General features: G+C 47.3%; 2 protein-coding genes and 1 long non-coding RNA gene across 10 annotated transcripts in view; 2 read left to right on the top strand and 1 right to left on the bottom strand.

Moving 5' to 3' along the window:
• The window catches only part of LOC128330190 (uncharacterized), a 38,651-nt gene extending 36,266 nt beyond the window's left edge, over positions 1-2,385 (bottom strand). For 3 of the 4 annotated variants that reach the window (XR_008309993.1, XR_008309996.1, XR_008309995.1), the window contains exon 1: positions 1,851-2,205. This is a non-coding gene — a long non-coding RNA (uncharacterized LOC128330190). Of the gene's footprint in view, positions 1-1,850 lie in introns of all 4 variants that reach the window. The other variant, XR_008309994.1, reaches the window with a different exon arrangement.
• On the top strand, positions 2,339-10,446 carry ZNF628 (zinc finger protein 628). 2 transcript variants are annotated; one of them, XM_053262583.1, is made up of 2 exons: positions 2,339-2,522; positions 5,906-10,446. In XM_053262583.1, the coding sequence occupies exon 2, from the start codon at positions 5,921-5,923 to the stop codon at positions 9,530-9,532; it is 3,612 nt and encodes a 1,203-aa protein (XP_053118558.1). In that variant the 5' UTR covers positions 2,339-2,522; positions 5,906-5,920; the 3' UTR covers positions 9,533-10,446. The 2 variants fall into 2 exon arrangements, with proteins under 2 accessions (XP_053118558.1, XP_053118559.1); XM_053262584.1 differs by having other exon boundaries at positions 2,345-2,387.
• Positions 10,447-13,613: 3,167 nt separating this feature from the next.
• Positions 13,614-20,081, top strand: NAT14 (N-acetyltransferase 14 (putative)). 4 transcript variants are annotated; one of them, XM_053262643.1, is made up of 4 exons: positions 13,614-13,815; positions 13,895-14,101; positions 15,289-15,393; positions 18,280-20,081. In XM_053262643.1, exons 3-4 carry the CDS (start codon positions 15,313-15,315, stop codon positions 18,820-18,822), a joined length of 624 nt encoding a protein of 207 aa, XP_053118618.1. In that variant the 5' UTR covers positions 13,614-13,815; positions 13,895-14,101; positions 15,289-15,312; the 3' UTR covers positions 18,823-20,081. The 4 variants fall into 4 exon arrangements, with proteins under 4 accessions (XP_053118618.1, XP_053118616.1, XP_053118617.1 ...); XM_053262641.1 differs by having other exon boundaries at positions 13,960-14,101; XM_053262642.1 differs by having other exon boundaries at positions 13,614-13,797.
• The last annotated feature ends 4,866 nt before the right edge of the window (positions 20,082-24,947 follow it).

The raw sequence follows: 24,947 nt of genomic DNA on the forward strand, positions 1-24,947 counted from the left end.
TTCCTTCTTTGGGTGCCTATTCAGACACTCGGCTCATTTTATGAGGTTCTCCTTGATTGCTCCCTGCCCTCTGATGCAAGATATTGCTTTAATGGTGGAGGCTAAGCTCTGGAACCCAGGGAGACCTGCCTGGGAGTTTATTAACACAGTTTAGACAATAGGTTCTCTGCTGTTTCAAAGGGCTTTGGAGAGAATATTGTTCCCATGTCCTATTTTATTCTTTCTCCTGTGCTCCTATGTCTTGCTCCTATGTCCTATTTGGTTCTTGTTACGGTTTGTTAGGTCATTGTTGTCCCTGTTGTGTATTTTACAGCACGGTTTTTATATTGCTATTCAGCTGACTTGTGGATCGTATTTTAATGGGAAAACATGAGGGTAAAAAGATATTTGCATATTACCAAATGTAACTTTAAAGGAAGAGTAAACTGACATTTAACCAAAAAAAAATTATATACCGCTTTTCAATAAAAATTTTAAAAGCAGTTTACTCAGACAAATTACATGTCCCCCTGTCCCCAAAGGGCTCACAGTCTAAAAATAAACATGAGATAGACAACAGCAACAGTCACTGGAGGTACTGTGCTGGGGGTGGATAGGGTTACTCTCCCCCTGCAAAATAAAGAGAATCACCACGTTAAAGGGTGCCTCTTTGCCCAGTTAGTGGGAATGGAATAAATATATGTTACTGGGTAAGCCTGCTGTGGTGCCAGTTTGTGAGCTACATCATTCTCATTGATGGGATGAGTGGAAAGGTTGCTCATTAAGAGCCAAAGAGATTAAGATTTCACATAATTGTAGTAACATTTTGGAGAGTGTAATAACATTTTGTACAATCTGTAGCACAACAGATTGTAACTTAATTATATTCTCTCTCTCTCTCTCCCGAACATACATTCCATCTCCTACTATGCTCACATAGACATTTGTAATGAATGCAGAAGTTGTGATTTCTTAGCTACTGTTCTTTCTATTCAGCAAGAAGGTGGAACATAGGAAGTGGCCATATACTGAGTCAGACCATTGGTCTATCTAGCTCAGTATTGTCTTCACAGACTGGCAGCGGCTTCTCCAAGGTTGCAGGCAGGAATCTCTCTCAGCCCTCTCTTGGAGATGCTGGGAGGGAACTTGGAACCTTCTGCTCTTCCCAGAGCAGCTCCATCATTCCCTAAAGGGGATATCTTACAGTGCTTACACATCGTCTCCCATTCATATGCAGCCAGGGCAGACCCTGCTTAGCTAAGGGGACAAGTCATGCTTGCTACCACAAGACCAGCTCTCCTCTCCAGTGGAGTGGTAATGTCCTGAATCTAATTTGATTCTGGTGAAATTTACATGGGAGACTTAATACTGCCCCCAGGTGGACAGAGAACATCTGTGTTGCCTACATGCCTATTTGAACTCTAGTCTCCAGTACATCTATCTGGAAAGAGCCAGACAAGACACCCACTATTTTTGCTCCTGGGGATATGCAAGCATAGTGTAGCAGCAGTATGGTTCAGGTCAAAATGAATTCACATAGAGCTAGAGGAACTTTTAACACCTGCAGACTTGATATGCTCTTCTCTTTTCATTTTTGGCAAGTCTTTTCTTTTTCAAGTACTACAATTGTGAGATACAGTTCTAATGCTTTTAAGAGTTAATTAGAAGGAAAAATTACATTCAGTGCTGCTTCTCCCAGCACTGCAGGTCTGTGATGGCAAAAGCCACATCTGATCACATTTTTATGCAAGTGTGCATAACAAATACAAGAGATCCAGATTTGCCAGTCTGAATTATAACCTAAGCATTGCTACTCTGGGAAGAGGTTAAATAAACAAATTTTAAATTATTTTGTGATTGTATTGCGATACCTGTAATGTTATTGCAGCCAATGTGATATCTTTGTTCACAAAATAGGAAAAGGCCACTCCTGTTATAGATACTGTACTCAAGGAGAAGTGGGTGGTTAACAGTTTAAATGAATACATTGTCTTTGTGAGGTATCTGCTGTGCCTTTTTGTCATCACAACACATCATGATGCCATCAGCACAGAACAACATCATTGTGCCCTTTACACAATAGTTCTCAAGAAATGATGTCACCAGACCTATATTCTTCTCAAAATCACAATAAGACTTCCTCAAATTCTTCCACTCTTCAAAGGCACTCACAGTGACAACGAAAATCTGCGTCATGCGAGTGGAAGGAACCTTCTTCCCTTTCAGCGTCGCCCTTACCTATTCTCTTAGGTCTATCTATTGAAAAGGAGAGCATGATCACATGGTACAAATCCAAAATGGCGAGGGGCTGGACCCAAACTACAACTCCCAAGATGCTTTGCCTGTCCAATAGGAGCAGCTCAAGTGGGTGGGGTCGGCTGCTGTCGCGGGCGGTTAGTGTGAGCAAGGTAAAGGTTGGGTGTCTCGCGCCGCTGGCCGTTGGGAGGGTAGAGTGGGGGCCCCTCCCCCACAAGCACCGCCGCACCCCTCCCATCAACCCCCCCACTGAGACGTGGCGCGCGGGAAGGAAAAAAAAAGAGCAGGTGAGAAAAACAACAAAAGAAAACGGAGAGAGGGGGAAGGGAGAAAAGACGTCGCGAGGCCGACAGACTACGAAGAGAGAGGGCGGCGAAGCTCGCTCGGTTCCTTAAAGGGGCAGGGCCACCTTTAAAGGGACGTGTCCGGGGAAGGTGTTTTTTTTTCCCCGCCGACAAAATAGGTCCTTGTTCTTAATAGGTAGTAGCTGGTGGGTGTGGAAATGATGAAGGAGCCTTTTTGAATTAAAGGCGCGGCGTCTGTTTATAAAGCGTGCCGTTGCTATAGTACTCTCCTTCACGTACGGTTGTAATGCTGGAAGGAAAGTAGAGAGGACATTGAACTCTGTGCATGTTCAGGAGATATCTCGTCATATATCCTAGGCTGAAGCCAGGCTGGAGTTGACCCGGACTACTTTAAAGCTAAGGGGGGTGGGGTGAATCAGGCTAGAAGACCAGTTTCAGCGCATCAACTCTCCTTCCCATGAAACCTTTGGCCCTGCAGTCTGGTGTAGGGGAGGAGAATCCGTGTGGACAGAGAAAGAGAAAACTCGAGTCTCTTCACAGGACAAGAGGGAAGTGGAGCAGGCAAAGATTTTATTTGTTTAGTTACTTTTCTATCCCGTTCTTCCTCCAAGGAGCCCAGAGCGGTGTACTACATACTTCAGTTTCTCCTCACAACAACCCTGTGAAGTAGGTTAGGCTGAGAGAGAAGTGACTGGCCCAGAGTCACCCAGCTAGTTTTCATGGCTGAATGGGGATTTGAACTCGGGTCTCCCCGGTCCTAGTCCAGCAGTCTAACCACTACACCACGCTGGCTTGCAAAAGAATTTGTGAACATTTCATGTGCACGTATTTAAGCTTAATTATAATATAGTGTGGAAACCTGGATGCTGAGCTAAAGACTTCATGGAAAAGGTTGATTCTGAGAAAAGATTTAAAGGAAATGAGGGAAGTGGCGTCAGGATTTACAAGGGAGAAAGGATGGAGTTGTATGAAGAGGCAGGACACTTCTGGACTGCTGAGGGTTGTGGAACTACTGGACAAGCAAAGCCCATAGGCATATATCCTTCAAGACCAACTTCACATCGTGATGATATCTAAGTTGCAAAGGAGCAGCCCCACACTCTGCATAAAGGTTCCTTGGGAAGGGAAATCGTGTTCTCTGAAGCCACCTCAATCCGATTGGTGGCAAAGAAGCAGTTCTCCCCACAGCGGAAAGGATCTGGATCTGGGGACTGGGCTTGGAGCCAGTTTGGAGGATCTGGGGACTGGGCTTGGAGCCATCCCCCCCCCCCCAAAGCTTGAGGCTGAAGGGATGCAAGCCACTCGTGCCCCTTCAGGTCTGTGCAGTTCCCTCCACTTTCTGGTGGCAAGAGGGAACTGTGCATGTGCTGTGGCCTTCTCATTTTGGAAAAAAAGGTGGTGGTCATTCTGACAAACATACAAAATTTAAAAGGGTATCTCAACAGCTAGCAGAGATCCTCTATCCTGGACTAGGACCGGGGAGACCCGAGTTCAAATCCCCATTCAGCCATAATACTAGCTGGGTGACTCTGGGCCAGTCACTTCTCTCTCAGCCTAGCCTACTTCACAGGGTTGTTGTGAAAGAGAAACTTAAGTATGTAGTACACTGCTCTGGGCTCCTTGGAGGAAGAGCGGGATATAAATGTAATAATAATAATAATAATAATAATAAATTTAGGCAGTGTAGATTTTCACATGTAGCCATGCTATTTTACTAATACAAGCAGTGGTTCTTGAGTGCCACTATCAGTTTGTTCGTGTGAAACAGCATCACATTGTAGATTTGTCCACATTTGGACTACAATCCACCTGAGATTTTACAGCTTTGTATGACAGCTGAGCTGATTAATCTTGCTATGTAGGCATGCTCGTGGGTTGTGATAAGATGACACTTCTAGCCCCTTTATCTCCTGGTCTTCTAAATATTGCAGGACTTTTGATTCATTAATTTCTTAGAATAGTGGACAACATCCAGGCTAAGTTAGTCATGACTAACTTGCCTCATTGATTTCAATGGCCTTTAGTCATGACTACCTAACCTGGATGTTGCCCACTGTTTCTTATCGCTGATTGTAGCATGTCTTTATTTCACAATAACCCTGACCACCATTATTGATGGAACTCAAATTTTTGCTTACCCAGGACCACTCAGGGATCTCTTGCAGGGATGAGCCATAGTTCAATGGTACAGCACCTGCTTTGCATGCAGAGGGTCCCAAGTTCAATCTCTAGCTTCTCTAAGTAGGGCTGAAAAAGACCCCTTCTGAAACTAGATTCTACTCAGGCAGTACTGACCTAGATGGACCAATGACTCTGTATAAGGCAACTTCATCTGTTCATATAGCATGTGCTTTCTCCAGTCCAAGAATGAGTTCACGTGTGTTAATTACTGGGCTGGTTCAGATGTCACATGTAATCTTGGTTAAAACTGGCCTCCATGTGACGTCCCTGAGCCTTGGGAATGCAAGCTTCCCTCCATGTGCTCATCTTGCTTCCTATCTTGATTAAAACAAACCAAAATTGGTGGGTTTGAATGACTGGATGACAGGACCAATCTCTGTTTATTCTAACTTACTTTTTAAAGATAACCAGATAACCTGAGATCTGAAGTGAGTTAGAGATCTTGAGTTGTTTGAAGCAAATAAGTTAGAAAAAGCCAATATTAGTGAATTCAGACCTCACAGCCTAGGTTATGTTAACCTAGATAGGAAGCAGGCACATGTATGGGGATGGGCGGGGGAAGTGCACACTTCCAGGCTCAGTGACATCGGATGGAGCTCGACTATAACTGATGTTCCTCATGATGTCTGAATCAAACTGTTCAGTTATTTATTTATTTTATTTTTACATTTTATATCCCGCTCTTCCTCCAAGGAGCCCAGAGCGGTGTACTACATACTTAGGTTTCTCCTCACAACACCCCTGTGAAGTAGGTTAGGCTGAGAGAGAAGTGACTGGCCCAGAGTCACCCAGCAAGCATCATGGCTGAATGGGGATTTGAACTCAGGTCTCCCCGGTCCTAGTCCAGCACTCTAACCACTCCACCATGTGTTAACATCAAGCATGACTTGCATCTGTGGAACTGCCATGACCACGGACCATGACCGGAGGGAGAGTTTGTATCCGCTTGTCTTACCTCAAACACCATACTCTTCAAAAGGGACAGTTCAGGCATTCAGCTGCAAGTCCTCGAGTGACACAGGGCCATGCACATGTATATGAGAATGCGTGATTAGGCACTTGTATATATTTCTAAACACTGATTTTTACTTTCTGATTTTCTTACGCTTTAAGCCTGTTCACTGGATGAGGCCGAGGCCTATGATGATCGTGACCAGCATACGCTCTTGCTTTGTCTCCTACAGGTCTGGTCTGGTGCAATGGTGGGCGCCCAGCAACTAGAGATGCAGGCGGCGGCAGTGCCGGCAGTGGCACCAGCAGGTGGAGGCCCCGGCAGCAGCAGCGGTGACCACCAGTATGAGTGCCTGGAGTGTGGCAAGGTGTTCAAGTGGTCGTCACGGCTCATCCACCACCAGCGGACTCACACGGGCGAGCGCCCTTATAAGTGCTCCGAGTGCCCCAAGGCCTTCAAGGGCTCCTCCGCCTTACTGTACCATCAGCGCGGGCACACAGGCGAGCGGCCTTACAAGTGTGGCGAGTGTGGCAAGGCATTCAAGCGGTCGTCCTTGCTTCAGATCCACCAGAGCGTGCACACAGGACTGCGCGCCTTCAAGTGCGCTCAGTGCGGCCTGGCCTTTAAGTGGTCCTCCCATTACCAGTACCACTTGCGGCAGCACACCGGCGAGCGTCCCTACCCCTGCCCAGTGTGCGACAAGGCCTTCAAGAACTCTTCCAGTCTTCGGCGGCACCGTCATACACATACAGGTGAGCGGCCCTATGTCTGCCCCATATGTGGCAAGGCCTTCACGCAGTCCACCAACCTGCGGCAGCACCAGCGGGTGCACACCGGCGAGAGGCCCTACCGATGCCAGGACTGTGGCAAGGCCTTCACCCATTCTTCCAATCTGGCCCTACACTGCCGATCAGCCCACGCTGCCCGCCCTGCCCACACGTGCGTGATTTGTGGCAAGGCTTTTGCGTCGGACACTTACCTGCAGCGGCACCTGGAGACGCATGCCGATGTTGCGCCTCCGGCCCAACTCTTCCTCGAAGAGCCAACCACCACTGTGGAGATGCTGTTTCGGTGCAGTGTTTGCCATCTCACCTTCCCCTTGCAAGAGCAGCTCCTGAGCCACCAGGAAGTGCATTTGGCCCCTCCAGAGCCGCCGCCACTGCCGCCGCCACCGCCGCCCACGCAGGAGGAGGCCGCCGCCGCATCATCCCCCACGCCTGCGCTTGCGTGCTCAGTGTGCGGGAAGACCTTCAAGAGCGCAGCCGGTTTAGCCCGGCACCAGCAGAGCCAGCACTCGTCAAACCGCACGTACACTTGTGCCGTGTGTGAACACTCTTTCCCAACGCTGGCCAGCCTGTTGAGCCACCAGCGTTCGCACACCCCAGCGGAGCAGCGCCTGGAGGAGGCGGAGGTGACATGTCCAGCCCAGGCCGAGACGGTGCCTCCAGCCCCGGTGACCCCACCTCCACCCCCTGAGCGGCCCTATGTGTGTGGCGAGTGTGGGAAGGCCTTCAAGGGCTCCTCGGGGCTGCGCTACCACCTCCGTGACCACACGGGTGAGCGTCCCTATGCCTGTGGGGAGTGTGGGAAGGCCTTCAAGCGCTCGTCCCTGCTGCGGATCCACCAGCGGGTTCACACAGGGCTGCGTGCCTTCACGTGCCCCACCTGTGGGCTGGCGTTCAAGTGGGCCTCCCATTACCAGTACCACTTGCGCCAGCACACCGGCGAACGCCCCTACGCCTGCCAGGACTGTGGGAAAGCCTTTAAGAATACCTCGTGCCTCCGCCGGCACCAGCAGCTGCACACTGGCGAGCGCCCCTTTGCCTGCCAGACCTGCGGCAAGGCCTTCACCCAGACGTCCAACCTCCGGCAGCATCAGCGAGTGCACACCGGCGAAAGGCCCTACCGTTGCCGGGACTGTGGCAAGGCCTTCACCCACTCCTCCAACCTGGCGCTGCACCGGCGCACTCATTCGCGGGAGCGGCCCTTCCAGTGCCCCGTCTGCTCCAAGGCCTTCGTCATGGCCTCTTACTTGCAGCGCCACTTGCGTACCCACAACAGCGCCGAAGCAGCTGGTCGTCCCGCCGCCGCTTCCCCAGCCGCCACCCAGGAGGTGCAAATTGTGCCCAACCTGCAGGCCACTCTGAATGTGGAGCTGAGCGGTAGCTCAGCCCCAGCTGCTTCTTCCAACACCCAGACGTTCCTGCTGGTGCAGACAGCACAGGGGTTGCAACTCATCCCCAGTGTGCAGCAGCAGCAGCCGCCCCCGCCCCCCCAGAGTTCACCCCCCAAACTCATCCTGCTGCCCAGTTCTCCAGTGGTGTCCTCTGCACCTGCTGCTCCAGCCAGTTTTACCCTGTTGCCAAGTGGCCCCACCACCCTAAGCAAGCCTTTCCCACTCCGTCAAGGCAAGGGCAAGAAGGCCATGCCATTGCCCCCACCACTGCCGCCACCAGTGCCTGGCAGCCAGAATATCATTCTGATGCCCAGTGCCACTGGGCCTAACGTGCAGCCCCTCCCTAACGTACAGATTCAGAGGACATCGGGATTGCAAGCCAGTGGGCAGAACTTTATTGTCCTCCAGAGCTTGCCAGAGCAGCAAGCGGGTACGGTGCAGATCCAGACCATGCCAGCCGCTCCACCGGCAGGCACCATCCAGATCCAAACCCTGCCCCAGTCTCAGCAGCTCCAGAGCCTGCCTGCTGTCCAGCAAGGTGGCACTTTGCAAATCCAGACCCTGCCTGCTTCCCAGCAGACGGGTACGATCCAGATCCAGGCCCTCCCTCATTCTCAGCAGGCTGGCATTGTGCAGATTCAAAGCTTGCCCCTCTCCCAGAACACGGTGCAGCTCCAAAGCTTGTCCGCCTCCCAGCCAGCAGGCACTGTGCAGATCCAGAGTCTGTCCAATTGCCCACCAGCTGGCACGGTGCAGTTCCAAACTCTACCGTCTTCCCAGAAGGTGAGCACTGTGCAATTCCAGGCTCTGCCATCCTCCCAACAGGTGGGGACCCTACAGCTTCAAACCCTGCAGCCTCCCCAGCAAGTGGGCTCCCTTCAGATCCAGACCTTGCCTTCCCCACAGCAGGCCAGCCCCCTGCAGATCCAGAATCTGTCTCCCTCAAACCATTCTGTGGCCAGTGTCGAAATCCAAGGGCTTTCACCTTCCCAGCAGCTGGATAGCACGATACAAATCCAGGGCCTGGTGTCTTCGCAGGAAGAGCAGCAACTCCAGCCTTCTGAGGAGATGGCCAGCATCCAGCTTCAGGCTTTGGCCCAACCTCAGGAGATGAGTGAGGTGGGATCTGCCCTGTCGAGTTCCCACGAACTCTCTGGCGTGGACCTTCAGCAGGGACCCAGCTCTGAGGAGGAAAGCCAGAACCTGATTGTGGTGCAGAATTCTCCAGGGGAGGAGCTGTTGGGTCCTGGGGGCGAGGTGGAGAGCCTGGAGGGGGTGCAGGATATGCACTTTGAGACGCTGCAGACCGACGAAGGGGTTCAGAACGTGTTGGTGCTGAGGAGTGCCGGTGGGGAGCAGACCCGTCTCTGCGTGCAGGAGGTAGAGAATATCCAGACGGTGCAGGAGCTCCCTGGCCTCCAGCTGCAGGGTCCCGAGGGCAGTGCGGGATCTGGGCAGAACCTCCTGATCATCCGCAGCGCCCAGGGAGAGCAGACCCTCCAAGTGCTTGAGAGTGTGCCAACTCTGCAAGTGAGCAGCCCAGACAATACTCAGCCTGCTGGAGATAGCAGCAGTGCCCCGCAAATGGTGCAGCTTCTGCAAAGCCCAGTGACCCCCCAGGGCCTGCCCTCCATCCAGATTGTGCAGACGGTACCGAACATGCAGCTTGTTCACACGTTCTGAAGGCAGCTCTCTCCCCATAACGGAGTGGGGATGTCAGTGGAGACTCGGCCATGCTCTCACAAGTGAGACGAGCTGTCGATTTTGCTGGGTGGTTGCCCGGTTGCTGGATAGGGCGGTTATCTCGGCAACACATTGAATGGGGTCGTCGTCTCTTCATGTGGGGTCAGCTTGGGTTCCTCAGGACAAAGCCTTTCTTGGTGCAACAGCATAGAGCTTGGTTTTGCTCCAGGCCCACAGGTCCACAGCACGCCCTTTGCCCTCCCCGCTCACATGTTGGCTGCTGCTGCTGCTGCCCCCGCAGCCACAGTGACTCCTCCACTCCCACTCCCCGAGCATCTGTATGCCCTCGCATGAGAGAAAGGGGTAGCCAGCCAGTCCTTGATTCTATCCCAGATCCACTCGTTTTTTGTTATGCCTGCAATATTTTGTTTTGGCAGGAACCAAACGTGCATGCTGCCTGATGGTTGAAAGACTGCCTGGCAGCCAGGACTCCTAGGTTTTCTTCCCACATCAGATAGTGTGATTAGCAGATAGCAACTGGATGCCTGGTTTCTCTCCCATTTCCCTTCCATGTTATGGCACTGGACCAGGGTTCTGTGAAGCAGTGCAAGCTTCTTTTGCATAACAGAAAATCGGGGAAGTTCCGGTTTTGGGGTCTTCCTTTGGTTCCGAATGCTGTGGAGAGGGGATGTTGATGGAGGCAGCTATATGAATTGCCACAGACTGCATCCCACAGCCACAAAGTATTTTCTGATTAAACCCATCTCACTTCTTGTTTCCCATTCCAATCCATTCCTCACATCTGCAGAACTACACCCCCCACCCCAGTGTACCCCAGTTCCTGGTGCTAATAAACGCAAGAGGGTCACACACTCTTCTGACCCTGAAGGAAAATAAAAGACTGCTTTGAAGCACCTTTTGTCGTCTTTCTTTCCAGTCCTGTTCTTCCTTGTATACTGTATGGGCTGGGTTCACACCTATATTATATGGACTATTCTCCAGAAACTTGGTCCAGGGCTGAGATCTGTACTCTTATTGGACTTTCGGTAACATAGAATATCTGATAGCCCAAGACATGCCAAAGAACTTTGAATCACCCAAAGAACTTTGAAGGGACAATAAAAAAGGATTCCTGTCTTTACGAGGCAAGGTTACAGCATCTGGGGCTTTTTAGTTTGTAAAAGAGGCAACTACAGGGAGACATCATAGAGGTTTGTAAAATTATGCATGGAGTAGAGAGAGTGGGCGGAGGGAAATTGTTCTCACTCTCTCACAACATTAGAGCCAGGGATCATCCCATGAAACTGATGGCGAGGAAATTTAGGACCAAGAAAGGAAGAACTTTTTCACACTGCACATAATTAATCTATGGAATTCTCTGCCATGGGATGTGGTGATGGCCACTAGCTTGGATGGCTTTAAAGGGGGCTTAGACAAATTCATGGAGGGCAGGTCTATCAATGGCTACTAGACCAATGACCATAGGCTACCCCCAGCCTCAGAGGCAAGATGCCTCTACATACCAGGGAGCAATAGCAGGAGAGAAGGCATGCCCTGACCTCTTGCCTGGGCTTTTCAGAGGCAACTGGCGGCTCACTGTGTGAAACAGGATGCTGGACTAGATAGGCTTTGGACTTGATCCAGCAGGGCTGTTCTAAAATGTGTTGGAAATATGCCTTATCAGTGATGCTGTTGATAAATGTATTTACTGGTTACATTAATATACTGCCTTTCTGCCAGTGCACTGAAGTTAACTCTTTTAAATACTGGCATGTAATCGAATAGCTAGAAAATAATAAAAAAATCAAAAGAAATGAAGAGGGGAAAGGAAAGTAAAAGAATTCAGTTATTAAAATAACCAGATGAAATTGCTGTTGATGGAGACAGTTCTGGGAGAGGGGAAGCCAAATGGTAGTTGGTCCTGGTCAAGCCAATGGAGTGAGCCTCACTGTTGCAATTCTCCCACTGAAGTAGCACATTGAATGGCTGCTGAGGGAGGCAGTTCTGAGTCGTACATAAAAAGTACTTCTCCTTGGTGTTTAAATTTCAAAATGTGAAGTGCTGGGATTCAAACTTCTATGGAAATTTAAGCCTGGCCTCAAAAGAGAACACAAATAAGGTTTCAGCAGGTGTTCTGAAAAATGTACAGGTTTGACACTTCCAGGGGAAGGAAGTTCTGCATTCAAAGGACATGGTAGGAGGAGCCCAACTTGGAAACTGATAAATAGGTAGGGGGAAGTCAATGGCTATCACTTGAAATCAAAATGTCTGGTAGCTGGACAAAACAGGTCTGGGGATTATGCTTGGAAATGGCCAGAGTTTTGGTGGGCATGAAGGTGAAACCCAGAGATTTCTGTCGATCTTTGGGTGGAGCTCAGCAGTTTCTGACAGCTGTAAGCCTGGTGGTTTGTGAAATGTTCTGGAATACTTTGCAGTACAAAAACTGCATTGACATGGAAATGGGGCTGGGGTAGGAATCAACTTTGTTGCTTTTCTGGCATTTCCCCAAAGCAAAAACTTGTGACTATGTTTTTTCCTGGCACACTGGCAACCCTGCTTGTTTCCTGCCCTTGCTGTGTTGCTCTACTTACGAGGAATTGATCTCTGATCCAACAGTGAAGGAACACAAACCTGGAGCAAATACTTAAACCCATCTTTGCAATTGATACAGTCAGTACACAACCCTTCTAGGGCCATTTATTAGCAACTTTGAGACGCCCAAATCCTGCTTCAAAATCTTGTTTTTCCAACATACTTTTGAATAGTGGAGAACACCATAAACATGAGCATGGTGGATTAAGAGATTGATGCAGTACTGCTTTATATGATTTGCACATTACTTTTGACATTAAATTAGCACACAGTTGTGTTGGGGTGAATTGTTGTACAATAGTATATTTACCTGGATGTGTTCAATACCTGCTCCAACCATGCAAGAGTGTATTCATCCACGTGAAACCAACATTTTAAAAATCACCTTGTGGTGATCTTGCCATATTCAAAAAGTAACGTGAGTTAAGGAGACACAAAATGGGTACAGCTCATTTATTGGGCCAGTGACAAAATGTTACTGTTTTTAAACTGCTGTCCTTTAAATAAATAAATAAATAAATAAATAAATAAATAATTGTTATGCTGTGTCAGAACAACCAGCACTTCCATGCTTTTCGGTCACTGGTGAGCAGCCAAGCTGGATGCAAAGGGGAAATTCACAGACAGGGTAGTAGGGCATATCACCGTACATTTCTACATCATCATTATCATAACCAGTGTGGGAGTTCAACGATGGTCCACCTCGTTTCAGACGTTAATGTTTAGGTGTGTAGCTAGCTTGCCCCATCCATCCCCAAGGCTTGGGATGAGTAAGTGTTACATTGCACAGAATAAAGTTCTACACTAAACACACACACCCAAAATCAGAACCCTAAACCCCAAAACTCAGCCGAAGCAGCTAGTGCTTACACTTCCAAACCAAGTGTAAGATTCTTGGGGCGATCACGGTCTCCTGCTCTGGGTTGTTAAGATAAAGTCTACCGTCAAGATTTCGACTCCTGGCGCCCACAGAGCCCTGTGGTTTTCTTTGGTAGAATACAGGAGGGGTTGACCATGGCCTCCTCCCGCGCAGTATGAGATGATGCCTTTCCAGCATCTTCCTATATCGCTGCTGCCCGATTCAGTAGCAACGGGGATTCGAACCGGCAACCTTCTGCTTGTTAGTCAAGCATTTCCCGACAGATATCGGCAGGTGATGCTTTCCCTAGTACTTCATCTCCAGCGTTATATATATGCCCATGTGGGGTATGGTGCCATCCGCCGAATTTCTGTCGCCAAGCAAAAGAACTCTTCCTCCCTCCGCCAAAAGAATCGGAAATCAGACAGAGCCCAGTCCTTTTTTAAGCAATCAAAAACGGACAGCGTACCCACCCGCCCCAATTCTCCCTCTGCCCCATAAAAGACAGTCTAAGAAGAAGATGGGTTTCAGGGCGTTGGGCAGACTATAACAGAGCAGGCTCTAGGCAGCTCAAGGGGCCTCGTTTCATCCCCTTAGCAACAGTTGCTATGAGTTGCGTAGGAGGAAAGGGGGCCCGAAGTAGAACGGAGGGGAAGGAGCGCATGCGCATATGGTGTACGACTCGGCGGTTGCGAAGCTAGCAAGGGTTGAATAACGGACCTTGGGGCAAAGCCATTTCCCACCCCCCTAAAGGGGTGTGTGGGTAGGAGATATTGGGAAAACCCATGTTCCTTCGGCGCAGGGGTGAAAGCAGGTATATGCTACAAGCTGGGTGAGTCCATTGTTTGTGAAGGGGGAGCGGGAGCGTGAAGCATTCGGGGCTAAAAAATTGGGTGTTTCTATTTTTGCAGAGAGGTGTGCCTGCACTGTCCGCGATTCAGCCGGGTCAGTTCTGATGACTAGATGTTTATTGCAGAGTCGTCGTATCTCTTCGAGGAGAATGGGAGGTGCGGTCTGGTGAAACACGGCCATTGACATGTAGACGGACGTGCTTTAGATGATGGTCGCTGCTCTTCTTGGAGGAGGAAATCTATTTTGGTCAATGCTCATTTGCATAGGTAACTTGATCTATGGGGGGCGGCGGAATCTAGCTGCGGAATTAACACTGCAGCTAAGATAGCAACTCTATGTATGCATGCATATAAGTATTAGCCAATAAATAATCTCGTTTCATGTTCTTTGCCTTCTTCCTCCTCCAAAACAACCCTGTAAAAGCCATCTGTTGGGGTTGCTCCAGCTCTCGATTTCATAATTGAGCAGGAGCTGTGCTAAATGCATACAACACCTCTGCCAATTCTGTGGTTGTATAGGATGCTCCCTGTTTGGGTGAGATAGAGTAGTTGTCTTAGTTGCTTTTAGGTTGCCAACTTTTTCCCCTAGAGGAGCTCCTGTACATTTAATAGCTGAATGACTGGCAGGAATTCAGTTCAACATCAAAAAGCATGAAAAGTAAAGGGAAAATGTGAGGATATTTTTTAACTAGTGATGTCAGTGTTCAAGGAGCCATGCCAGAAGTAAGTAGTTCTCAATCCTTGTTGCTGCTTCTGCAGTTGTGTGTGTGTGTTTGTGTGGTGGGGGTTGTAACCCCATGGTGGAGCACATGCTTTGACTGCAGAAAGTCTTAGGCTTAGTCCCTGGCATCTCTAGGCAGGACTGGGGAAGGCCTGTGTCTGAAACCATAGAGAACTGCTGCCAGTCTATGTAGTCAATACTGCGCTAGATGGACCTGTAGTCTGACTTGGTATATTATTGATTGATTGATTGATTTGATTTCTATACCGCCCTTCCAAAAATGGCTCAGGGCAGTTTACACAGATAAATAACAAATAAATAAGATGGCTTCCTGTCCCCAAAGGGCTCACAATCTAAAAAGAAACATAAGATAGATACCAGCAACAGTCACTGGAGGTACTGTTCTGGTGGGTGGACAGGGTCTGCTAAATAAAGAGAATCACCATGTTAAAAGGTGCCTCTTTGCCAAGTTAGCAGAGGGAGAGTAACTCCATATGCTCAGTTATGTTAGCTGATGCTTTTCCAAGCATCTTTTATCCTTGAAAGGATTTAAAGACAAATGTTTCTCCTCTTTGCCCTGCATCTTTCATGTTTCTCCTTTTGTGTAAGAGACTCCGAGTGTGAGGCAGGCTGAGTCCTGAAGGATGGTTATGCTAGCTGGGTTCTTTCCTTATCCATTGCAGCCCCTGCTCAGGGTCCAATCAGCCAACCTTTAAACTTTCCTTCATTGCAGGTACTGTTTTTACGGACTGCCAGGATGCCTACCCTGGAGCCAGAGCAGCTGGCCATCAGGGAAATGCGGGAGGCTGAGGCAACAGTAGTCCTGGAACTTCTGAAGGTGAGCAAGACTCCTGGAGGAGCAGCTACTAATTAAATCTGTTGCTCTTTTTAGAGCCTTCCACCTCCTCATAAACATTCCCATGGCTTCCCAGCTGGGTTGCTAGCTTTTAACTTGGCCTTTGTTGCTGGACCTCTTAATAGCTTTGTGGTGCAGACATCAGTCAGTGATGATGTTTATCTCAAGGATGTGAATTGCCTGCTGATCTCTGCAGATCAAGCTGCTGGTTAGACTCACGTAAGAGTGGGTCAGGCCATATCTTTTTCTGCTCAGTTGGCAATCTAGATCTAGGTTGAGTTTTCTCTTGAGTTTTCTCAGAACCTTAATCTCAAATTCCCCACTGCCAAGATCAGTAATGGTGAACAAGCTTCCATAAAAGCCAGTTTCCCTACAGTTACTGATCTTTCTGTGTGATGTGAAGTGTGCGTTCTAGAAGGTGTTCATTCTCGGTTCATGCAGTTCTTCTACTACTACAAATATTTATACACCACTTTTCAAACAAAAGTTCTCAAAGCAGTTTACCCAGAAAAATAATAACTAAATAAGATGGCTCCCTTTCCCAGAAAGGCTCGCAATCTAAAAATAAATATAAGGTGGACACCAGCAAGCAGTCAGTGGAGAGATGCTGTTGAATAGGGATAGTTGCTCTCCCGCTGCTTAAAAGAATCACCACTTTAAAAGGTGAATCGTTGCTCAGTTTGAGGTTTATAAACAATATCTGATTGTTGTCCTGTGTGAGTGTTTTAGGGTGTAGTTTCCTCTGCAGTGCACAGGGACTCTGTGGCAAATGTGTTGCAGGTTTCTTAGTATATAGCGGAGGCCTGGACTGCAACAGAATGAGAAGGTTTAATGGATGGTCTTTTCTTTTTTAAATGCTGCCCTACAGTAACAATCAAACAAACCCAAAAACTCTCCCTTCAAGCAGAAAAATAGTGCAGCAGGGAGGAGGTTGGGTTACTAACTTTCTCTGTCATATGTTAGATTTTTAGGGTTTTTTTAAAAACTTGCCTGGCATTTTTTTTAACATGGGGAGCACTTAAAAATGTGATAACTCATTTTCAAATGTGATAACTCACCTGCAATCTGAAATAGTACATTCCATCCTACCACCTCATTCTGTAGCATGTATAGACTGGGCCTCCGTGTGGAGGGTTCAATGCAGGCTGAATATTTGAAAGCCACTGTTCTGGAGTGATTTGCCATGCATGTACTTAAAAAAAAATTGCATCCAACCTCATGGCCTGAAATATGACTTGAGCCACGAGGGAGTTAAATTGGTAGATTGTCTGGCCTTGGTGCAGGTTGGATTGAGCCCTATGGGCTCTTCCAACTCTAAGGTACAAATGGGATAAATAAAATGCTGCTAGAACTTTGCTCATTTCAAGTAGAATTTGGGTGGAAGCTAAGCAAGTCTGGGTCTGGTCAATGCCTGGATGGGAGCCTGCCTAGGAATGCCATGCAGTGTTCCCTCTAACCGGGATTCCCAGATGTTGTTGACTACAACTCTCCGAATCCCCAGCTGCAATGGTTTTTTGCTTGGGGATTCTGGGAGTTGTAGTCAACAACATCTGGGAATCCCTGTTAGAGAAAACACTGATGCCATGTATGCGGCCTTGAGTTCCAGCATGGAAGAAAGGCTGAATATAAATGTACTAAAATAAATAATGCTGGGAGAGAGGATTTTAACTGGTGGGAAATTAGTTTGATTTAATTGTATTTTGTGAAGCCATTTTGGTTCTTCTATGTTAATACCAAAAGAATAAAACATAAAATATTAGGGATGGCCTTTCTTTCAAAGAACTAGTAACTGTCTTTCATTAAGTTGCCTGCATTCCCTTCAGTATCTTCAAAAAGCTGTATACTGGGGGTTTGGTAAAATGGAAATAAATTTCATCAATGAATGAATCAGTTGAAAGATGGATAATTTATGGTTTTAATAAAAATTTTAAGAGTATTTGTATACCCTTTTCCAACAAAAAGTTCACAAAGTGGTTTTAGTTGATTTAATCAGTTGACATGACATCCTTACATATTGCCTGTCTCCTTATCAACAGTAAGATAGTATTTTGAGTCATAAGTAATGTATTGCATCCAGTTCTGGGCACCACAAGTCAAAGAAAAACATTACAAGTAGGAAATGATTCAAAGATGAGAAAAGGTTTAGAAGGCAAGCTAAATAAGGAAAAGCTACAGAGATTTAGTATATTGACTGTAGAGAAAAGAATATTGGAAAGCAGGGATACCATTTTCAATGGTGTTAAAAAAGACCTCAGCAAAAGGAGAAGGAGAAATTGATCAGCCTTTCTACCAAGGTTAGGGCAGTGGGCAATGATGTTAACTATATCAAAGTAGATTTTGGTTAAACATTAGGATGAAAACTTCCTAACTGAAAGAGCTGTTCAGCCCCCTTAAACAAGCTATCTAGAGGTTCTAGTGCAGTTTGATTGGGACTCCTCTTCCCAACTGAATGCTTGGTGCCATCTTATGCCAAGCAAGTAAAGCTTGCACCATAGAGATGTGGAGGTAGAGTGACTAATAAATCAGTTAGTCTTAAAAGTGCAACAAGCCTGTTTGCTGCCACCAACTAACATGTCTTCCCCTCTGGAAGTTGTTCACCTATCTGAGTTATGGTCCTGCCTTCTAAATGGTGGCTCTTCATTTGGTACCAGAAGTTCAGAGATGTTTATCTCCTTAGTCTTTCTTTGCCCTTTGTGTCCTGTTATAGGGATGGTAGGACCTCTTTCCAGAAAAGGTGGGATAAACATCTGTCAAGAGATGTCTTAGGTAGAGCATGCTGTCCCACAGGGTGGTGTGTGATCATTCACCAGGACCATCCAAACTCTGCGATGCTTTCTTCCGATGCCCTTTCTATTTTTCTCCCATCAGGATGGATTCAAAGATACGGAGAATCGGCTGATACTGTATGTACTGACACGGCCCTTGGCGTTGCTGCTGATGGCGGTGGTGAGCAGTGGCCTGCGCTTCTTCCTGAACTCTTTCGTGGTGGCCCTTGTGCTGCCGGTGTTGCTCACTGTCGTGGCTCTGAAACTTCTGCTGTGGCGCTCACCAGACCTGAAGCACCTGTATGCCTACTACAATGCAGCCCAGCGTGGGCTCTGGGTGGCTGTGTATGACGAGGACGACGTGTGTGGCTGTGTGGCTCTGGAGCCCCACAGCGAGGAGCCCCGCACTGCTGAGCTCAAACGCCTGGCTGTCAACCGCTGGTATCGGCGTTCTGGTGTAGGTCGCTGCCTCCTCAACTTCCTAGAAGCGCAGGCTCGTGCACAGGGCTTCAAGTACCTGGTGGCCCGGGTTTCAGTGGTCACCAAGGCAGCTATTGGGCTCTTTGAGAGTAGTGGCTACAGTGTCAGTGGTGGGCGCCGATGGCTGGGCTACACAGTTCAGCAGGAGTTCAGCAAGGAGCTTTAGCCACTGTGCCTGCTAGTTAGCCACTGGGCTACTAGCTAGAGACCCAGGCAGGGACAGTATGTGGCCTTGACTAATTATGCCCCTGAATGGGGAAAGCACAGAGCTCCAGAATCAGGCTGTGGTGGTGAGCAAGCCCCATCTCTTGGCCCCAAACATGGTGGCCCCTCTCAGCAAGGTGGCGTTCTTGGCCTGGGAATTAGTGGGGGTATTTTGCAACCATGAATGAAAAGCTAATCGGGATAAAGGATTGAGCCTTGCGTGTCAATAAGACTTTGTTCCTTTTAGGGGTTCCAAGTAAAGCTATCTCAGTTTATTCACCCTCAGGTTGGGGAACAAGAACAAACACATCACCCTTTCCTCCTGGTCAGGCCAGGGCTGTGTGCCTACTCTACACTCAACACATTCAAATTTTGCACTAAGGCAACCTCAAAATTCCATGACTTGAATAAATTATGTAAATCATGCAAATTTGGAAAGATTGCCTTGCATAATTTAATCCCATTCTGTTAGCCGTGAAAAGTGGGGGCAGTACTATTCAGAAGACTCCCTTGCAAGCCCTTCTGAAAGCACACACTATTTCTAAAACTTCACCCAGATCTGCCCATGTCTTAGAGTAGTAGATGGAAGGCACGGGTTCATTAAATAGAATCTGAGAAGGGGTTAAGGAGTCCATATAATGCTAACACTCGCGTGGCAGGCCTTCTATGCCTGCCTGCTCCTCATGGCCATTCTGTCCCATGCGGGTCTCCTGATGGTTCGCTAGCTCGATAGCTCTTCTTTTCTTCCCTCTGTTCCTTCTTCCTTTCTCCTCTCCCTTCTTTTCGAACCACCTTAACTGCCTCCTTCCCAATATTCCACCCCCTTGGCAACGGTTGCTTAGACCCTGTTGCCTGGATACGCCCTCTGACATCAGCTACATTATCTTCACAACTCTGAGAAAAAGGTGAAAGCTAAGATTTCTAAGATGTTGAGTTGCGGAGATTTGCACTGCTCTGTTTTCATATGATATTTTTTTTGTCTCCTACTAGATTCTGTAGTCCAAAGGTGCCCCCCCCACACACACAGGTTTTGTCACTTAATTTTTGTCACTTACCTATATGTAGTCATTTGGTGGTGATTTTGAGGCAGGTTTTGCTACTGTATGAGGTCATTCACACAATCAAAAACTGTTCTACCCAGGTTTGAGAGCTGTGTGCGCTCCCAATTTTTGGTTGTGTGGAAACAAGGTTGAAGGAAAAGCTATCCAGGTTTTCCTCCTACTTTGTTTCCACACAACCAAAAATTGGGAGCACACACAGCTCCCAAACCTGGGTAGAACACAGTTTTTGATTGTGTGAATGACCTCTATGTGTAGTTGTGTGCCTGATCAGACTGGATAAAGGACAGCAGCACTAAAGCAATCCTGTTTCAGTTTTTAAGCCTGTTTTCATGTTACACTAACAAACATGTCCATACAAATTGCAGCAAGTGAAAGTGCTCTTAGTGTTGTCATGTAAAAGAGAAGGTGAATGCACATTATAGCCAGTGTAAGTTTCAGAACTGCATTATGGTAGGGTTAAGGAAAAACTCATTTGAAATTTAAATGTGAAAATGCCCTTACTTTGAAGTAAGGTATTTAATATGTCACTTCAGGTTTTGGTCCATGATGATATATTCCAGATCCATATGGAGAGGGGAATGTGAGGCCTCTACTCAGGATTATTCATGCTCTATGTGCCAAAACCCCTTTTCCAATGTGCAGAAAGAATTTGGATGTCGCATTCAAAAATGAATAATGCATCTCAACAAAGTACACAAAGATGTGCTTATTTTGCATAAAGTTGTTCATTGCACATGCTTTGTTCAGATACTTTCAGAATTTGTTGGTATTTGTAAAGAGGGAAGCTGAGAAATTACTAGAGGTTAAAACATTTTAATTTATGTATATTTATTTATTCCTATTATATAACTTATCCTATCTTAGTGCCTTTTCAGAGACCAACATGTATCTGGAACCTTGTCAGAGGCCATTGTGGTGGGGGTTGATGGGAGTTGTAGTCCAACAACATCTGGAGACCCAAGTTTGAGAACCCCTGGGTCAAGGGTTCCACGGATGAGCATTGGCATTGAAGGCAGATTCCCAAAAAGAGCCCCAGTTCATAATAAGAATGCAGCTCACCTCTGCATGTTTACTTGGAAGTAAGGTTTGCTGCTTAGTGGGGGTTACTTCCAGGAAAATGTGCACAAGATTGCAGCCCAAATTCTGAATGATGGCTGGGACGATCCCTTTGCTCCATTCTGGCTATCAGACTGGACCAAATGGACCTGACAGGCCATCATTGAAGGCCCTGATGCCAGCAGTGTTCATAGTCTTGGTGTTTCCCAGGCTTTGATGGGTTACTCATGGGCGTGAATAAAGGACAAGTTTGCTGTTACTGAACTGTAGTTTGTCAGATTAAAGAGGTGTCATAGTTGGATTAAAGTCTTAGCAAAGAATCTTCTCTTGAGGAAGAAATAAGAGTTGGGCTCAATGGGAGAATCAGTTTTAAAGTGAAAGCAACACAGCTTAATAACTGCTTTGTGCGGAAAGCACGGAGAGTGTTGTCTTGATGCTTTTAAACAAGAGGATGAAGACTCCAGTTCAAAATGGCCTCCCTTAAAAACAATGAACCCTTAGATGAAAAAACAGAACAATCATACCCATCCTAATTTGGGGTGTGTGTGTGTGTGTGTGTGTGTGTGTGTGTGTGTCGGGGGGTGGGGGTGACTTTTTCCAAAGGGAGTGAAAAATGTGTGACTGCAGAAGAATAAATATGGGCTTCCAAAGAGTAGATGTGTGTGGTGGGAGGTGGTTGCTCCCCCAGTAATGGGGAGGAGGGTTAAAATGCGGAGGATAGATGTTCAGGGATATGTGTGAAATGTGAGGTAAGAGAGCTATTCTGTATAGAAGGGTGTGGGTAGGATAAGAGTCCAAATGGGGTGGTGTTAAAAGCATATAAGGCACTGGGAAGCACTGACATTTTCTTTGAAAGGCAGAAAATACAAATATGGTTTTAATTGCATGTTTTAATTGATTTTTAAGAATTATTTGGACAGCTTAATTGTATTTATGTAAATTGCCTTGAAGGGATCCTTGTGTATCAAAAGGCAGGGTAGAAATTAAGGTACATAAATAAATGATGAATCTGTGAATGGGTTGGAAATGAGTCATTCTCTTACCTCAACTGCGCTACATGCTGAAGCTTCTGAAGAGGCATCGAGGGCAGCCCCACACAGGAAAAACTGCAGTAATCTAGTCTTGCAGCCTTTTAAAAAATATAGGTCTTGGGTTCAAGCTTATTTGGAAGGGACACTCTTTTATCTGAAAGCTATTCCCACTAAATCCAAAATGTGTAGGACTTCAATTGTGGTTATGCAGTGTTGGGAGAGGAAGGCACTCTATATATTCTCAGAAGTGCTCTTAATTCACATGTTCTAGGGCTGAGCTTGCCTTTAAAAACAGGTTCCATGGTAGCAGGAAAAAATGCAGAAACGGCATGTCTGCAAACACAAACTACTCCTAACAAATATCCTATTAACAATACAACTGCCAGTATTTTACTGGTCATTACTGCATTCCTCCCCCAAAAGGAAAAAAAGTGGGGGAAGCATTTTTAGACCAATTTAGAGCAGCCACTGCTCTAAATTAGCCTGGTATGTTTAGCTGTATAGCATTGCGTTGTTATGGTTACCACTTATTGTGCCAGAAAATGGAGCTGACCCAGCAACAGAAACCCGCTTTGAGCATGTGATTGCCCAAAGGATGGAGGCTATAAACTAGGGATAGTCAGCATTTGCTTTTTATGTTGGTACAGTGCAGCCTCTTTCTCTGGTTTGGTGTTCCAGGTGCTCCCTTTACGATGTCTCCTAACTCTGGCTAGGCCTGGCCATCTCCCTTGTGCCTTTCACAAGTGCAGGGAGGCCAGCTGCTTCTCAGTTCCCAGGCTGTCATGTCTGGGATGGAGGGAGTGACTCATATTTCCTGTGGCTGCTTTCCTTGTGGAAGGTTTTGGATTTTGGCTCCTGCCCCTCTGCTGCTGCTGCTGCTGCTGTGCTACCAGCCTGCATCAGTCTACACATTTCATCCCTATGTGAAAATAGGAAAACTTGGGCTATTTTGAAACAGTCTCCCAAATCTGTGCATCTCAAGATGTATGGGTCACTTGGGTCACTTAGGACTACTTGCATTGGAAAGGAAAGGTTGTGCCATCGAGTCAGTGTTGACTCCTGGCAACCACAGAGCCATGTGGTTTTCTTGGTGGAATACAGGAGTGGTTTACCATTTCCTTCTCCCACGCAGTATGAGATGATGCCTTTCAGCACCTGCCTGTATCGCTGCTGCCCAATATAGGAGTTTCCTATATTCTTGGAAACACACCAGCAGGGATTTGAACCAACAGTCTCCTGCTCTTTACACAGGTTACTTCCCTGCTGACCCATTAGGTGGCTTCTACTTGCATTGGGTGGGTTCATAGGAACATAGGAAACTGCCATATACTGAGTCAGACCATTGGTCTATCTAGCTCAGTATTGTCTTCACAGACTGGCAGTGGCTTCTCCAAGGTTGCAGGCAGGAATCTCTGCCCTATCTTGGAGAAGCCAGGGAGGGAACTTGAAACTTTCTGCTCTTCCCAGAGCAGCTTCATCCCCTGAGGGGAATATCTTGCAGTGCTCACACATCAAGTCTCCCATTCATATGCAACCAGGGCAGACCCTGCTTAGCTATGGGGACAAGTCATGCTTGCTACCACAAGACCAGTTCAAACTTAGTGTGGAACCTATTTGCAATCTCAGTTACCAAGGAACTGCATGTTCCTCGGGGCAAGAAACCTAGATGTGTAACCAAGAATGAAAGCTGGCTTGTCAGTCCTAGTAATGCTCCACCTTAGGTTTGTGCTGCATCTGAAACCACACTTCATGGCGGGGGGATGCATTTGGAACAGCAGCAGCTGTTCTGATCAAAATCATGCCCTCCCCAGCTGCTGTTTGCATCACAGGGATTAAAAAATAAATAAATAAATAGGAAAATGACGACAAGGGAAAGGGTTACACACCTCCCTGTGCATGCACACATTCCTCTCCTTTTCCAAGTGAATTATCAGCATCCTACAGCTCTGCAGTTTCTGCTTTAAAAAAAACAAAAAAACTTTGGGTTCAACTATATAATGTGTACTGGACCTCAATCTGCTCTTCCACATCTTTCAGAGGGCTTTTTGAATCTAATCGAAGGAAGTATAGTTCTTATCAGCCCAGAGTAAGCCTTAAGTTTAGATACAGAAGCTGGGCAGTTGAGAAGGAGAGGTTGGATTTTTAAAAGGAAGGCTGTGGAAAGTGGGAGGTAGCAATGAGGTGTGGAATGAAGGCGGGCAGCCGAGACAAAAGTGGCCAGAAGATGGGTGTTGAGTAAAAACTCAACTGGGTGGGGCAGACACAGGAGATTGAGAAAGGGACAATGGGAAATGGGTAGAGATAACGTATAGGGCAGGTCACCCACCCCACCCCTTCTGCTGTCAGGGATTCTGTGCCTCAACAGCTGCATAATGGGCAAAACCTTTACAGCAAGGGAAGCAGGGGCCCATGTACTCCCCCCCCCCTTTTTGGCCTTTAAAATTAGCTGCAAGGGGGCCCTGCACCCCACCAGGGCTCAGTAAGGATGGCCCTGTCCACCGGTGAAGCTTGAGTGCTGCAAAATGTGTGACTTGCAGCTGATGAAGTCAGAAGGGACCTGCTTCACCCACACACTTTGGTAAAGGATGCATGAGTTGGGAGCTGAAGGAAGTGTGGGAGAGATGGTGAGAGAGAGCAGTCCAGGAAAAAAACCCAAATCATCTCACTTTCTATCCACCACAGAGGGGGGGGCTATTCCTTAAAGCAATTTTAAAGCTGCACAAACCTTAAAAGAATCCTCATCAAACACTGGCCTTGAAGCCTTCCCTCGAGAGAGGTGACAATCCGCCACAAACCTCCCGACCCCACAAACAGACATGCCTGTCAGTGCCATCGGTGTGATTCTTTGTGAAACCTCGCAGAACTGTCACAGATGTGGCTTTTCCAGGCTGGGCCTGGTTGGGAACTCCTCCTATCAGCCTCCCCTAGCCAGGCTCTCT

This window comes from Hemicordylus capensis, chromosome 6, assembly GCF_027244095.1.
Source record: "Hemicordylus capensis ecotype Gifberg chromosome 6, rHemCap1.1.pri, whole genome shotgun sequence".
Taxonomy (NCBI): domain Eukaryota; kingdom Metazoa; phylum Chordata; class Lepidosauria; order Squamata; family Cordylidae; genus Hemicordylus; species Hemicordylus capensis.

Excerpts from the sequence above, each read along its gene's own strand:
- ZNF628 (XM_053262583.1), top strand. The coding sequence starts at position 5,921 with ATGGTGGGCGCCCAGCAACTAGAGATGCAGGCGGCGGCAGTGCCGGCA.
- NAT14 (XM_053262643.1), top strand. The coding sequence starts at position 15,313 with ATGCCTACCCTGGAGCCAGAGCAGCTGGCCATCAGGGAAATGCGGGAG. Across the intron at positions 15,394-18,279 it reads TAGTCCTGGAACTTCTGAAG|GATGGATTCAAAGATACGGA; the intron begins GTGAGCAAGACT and ends TTCTCCCATCAG.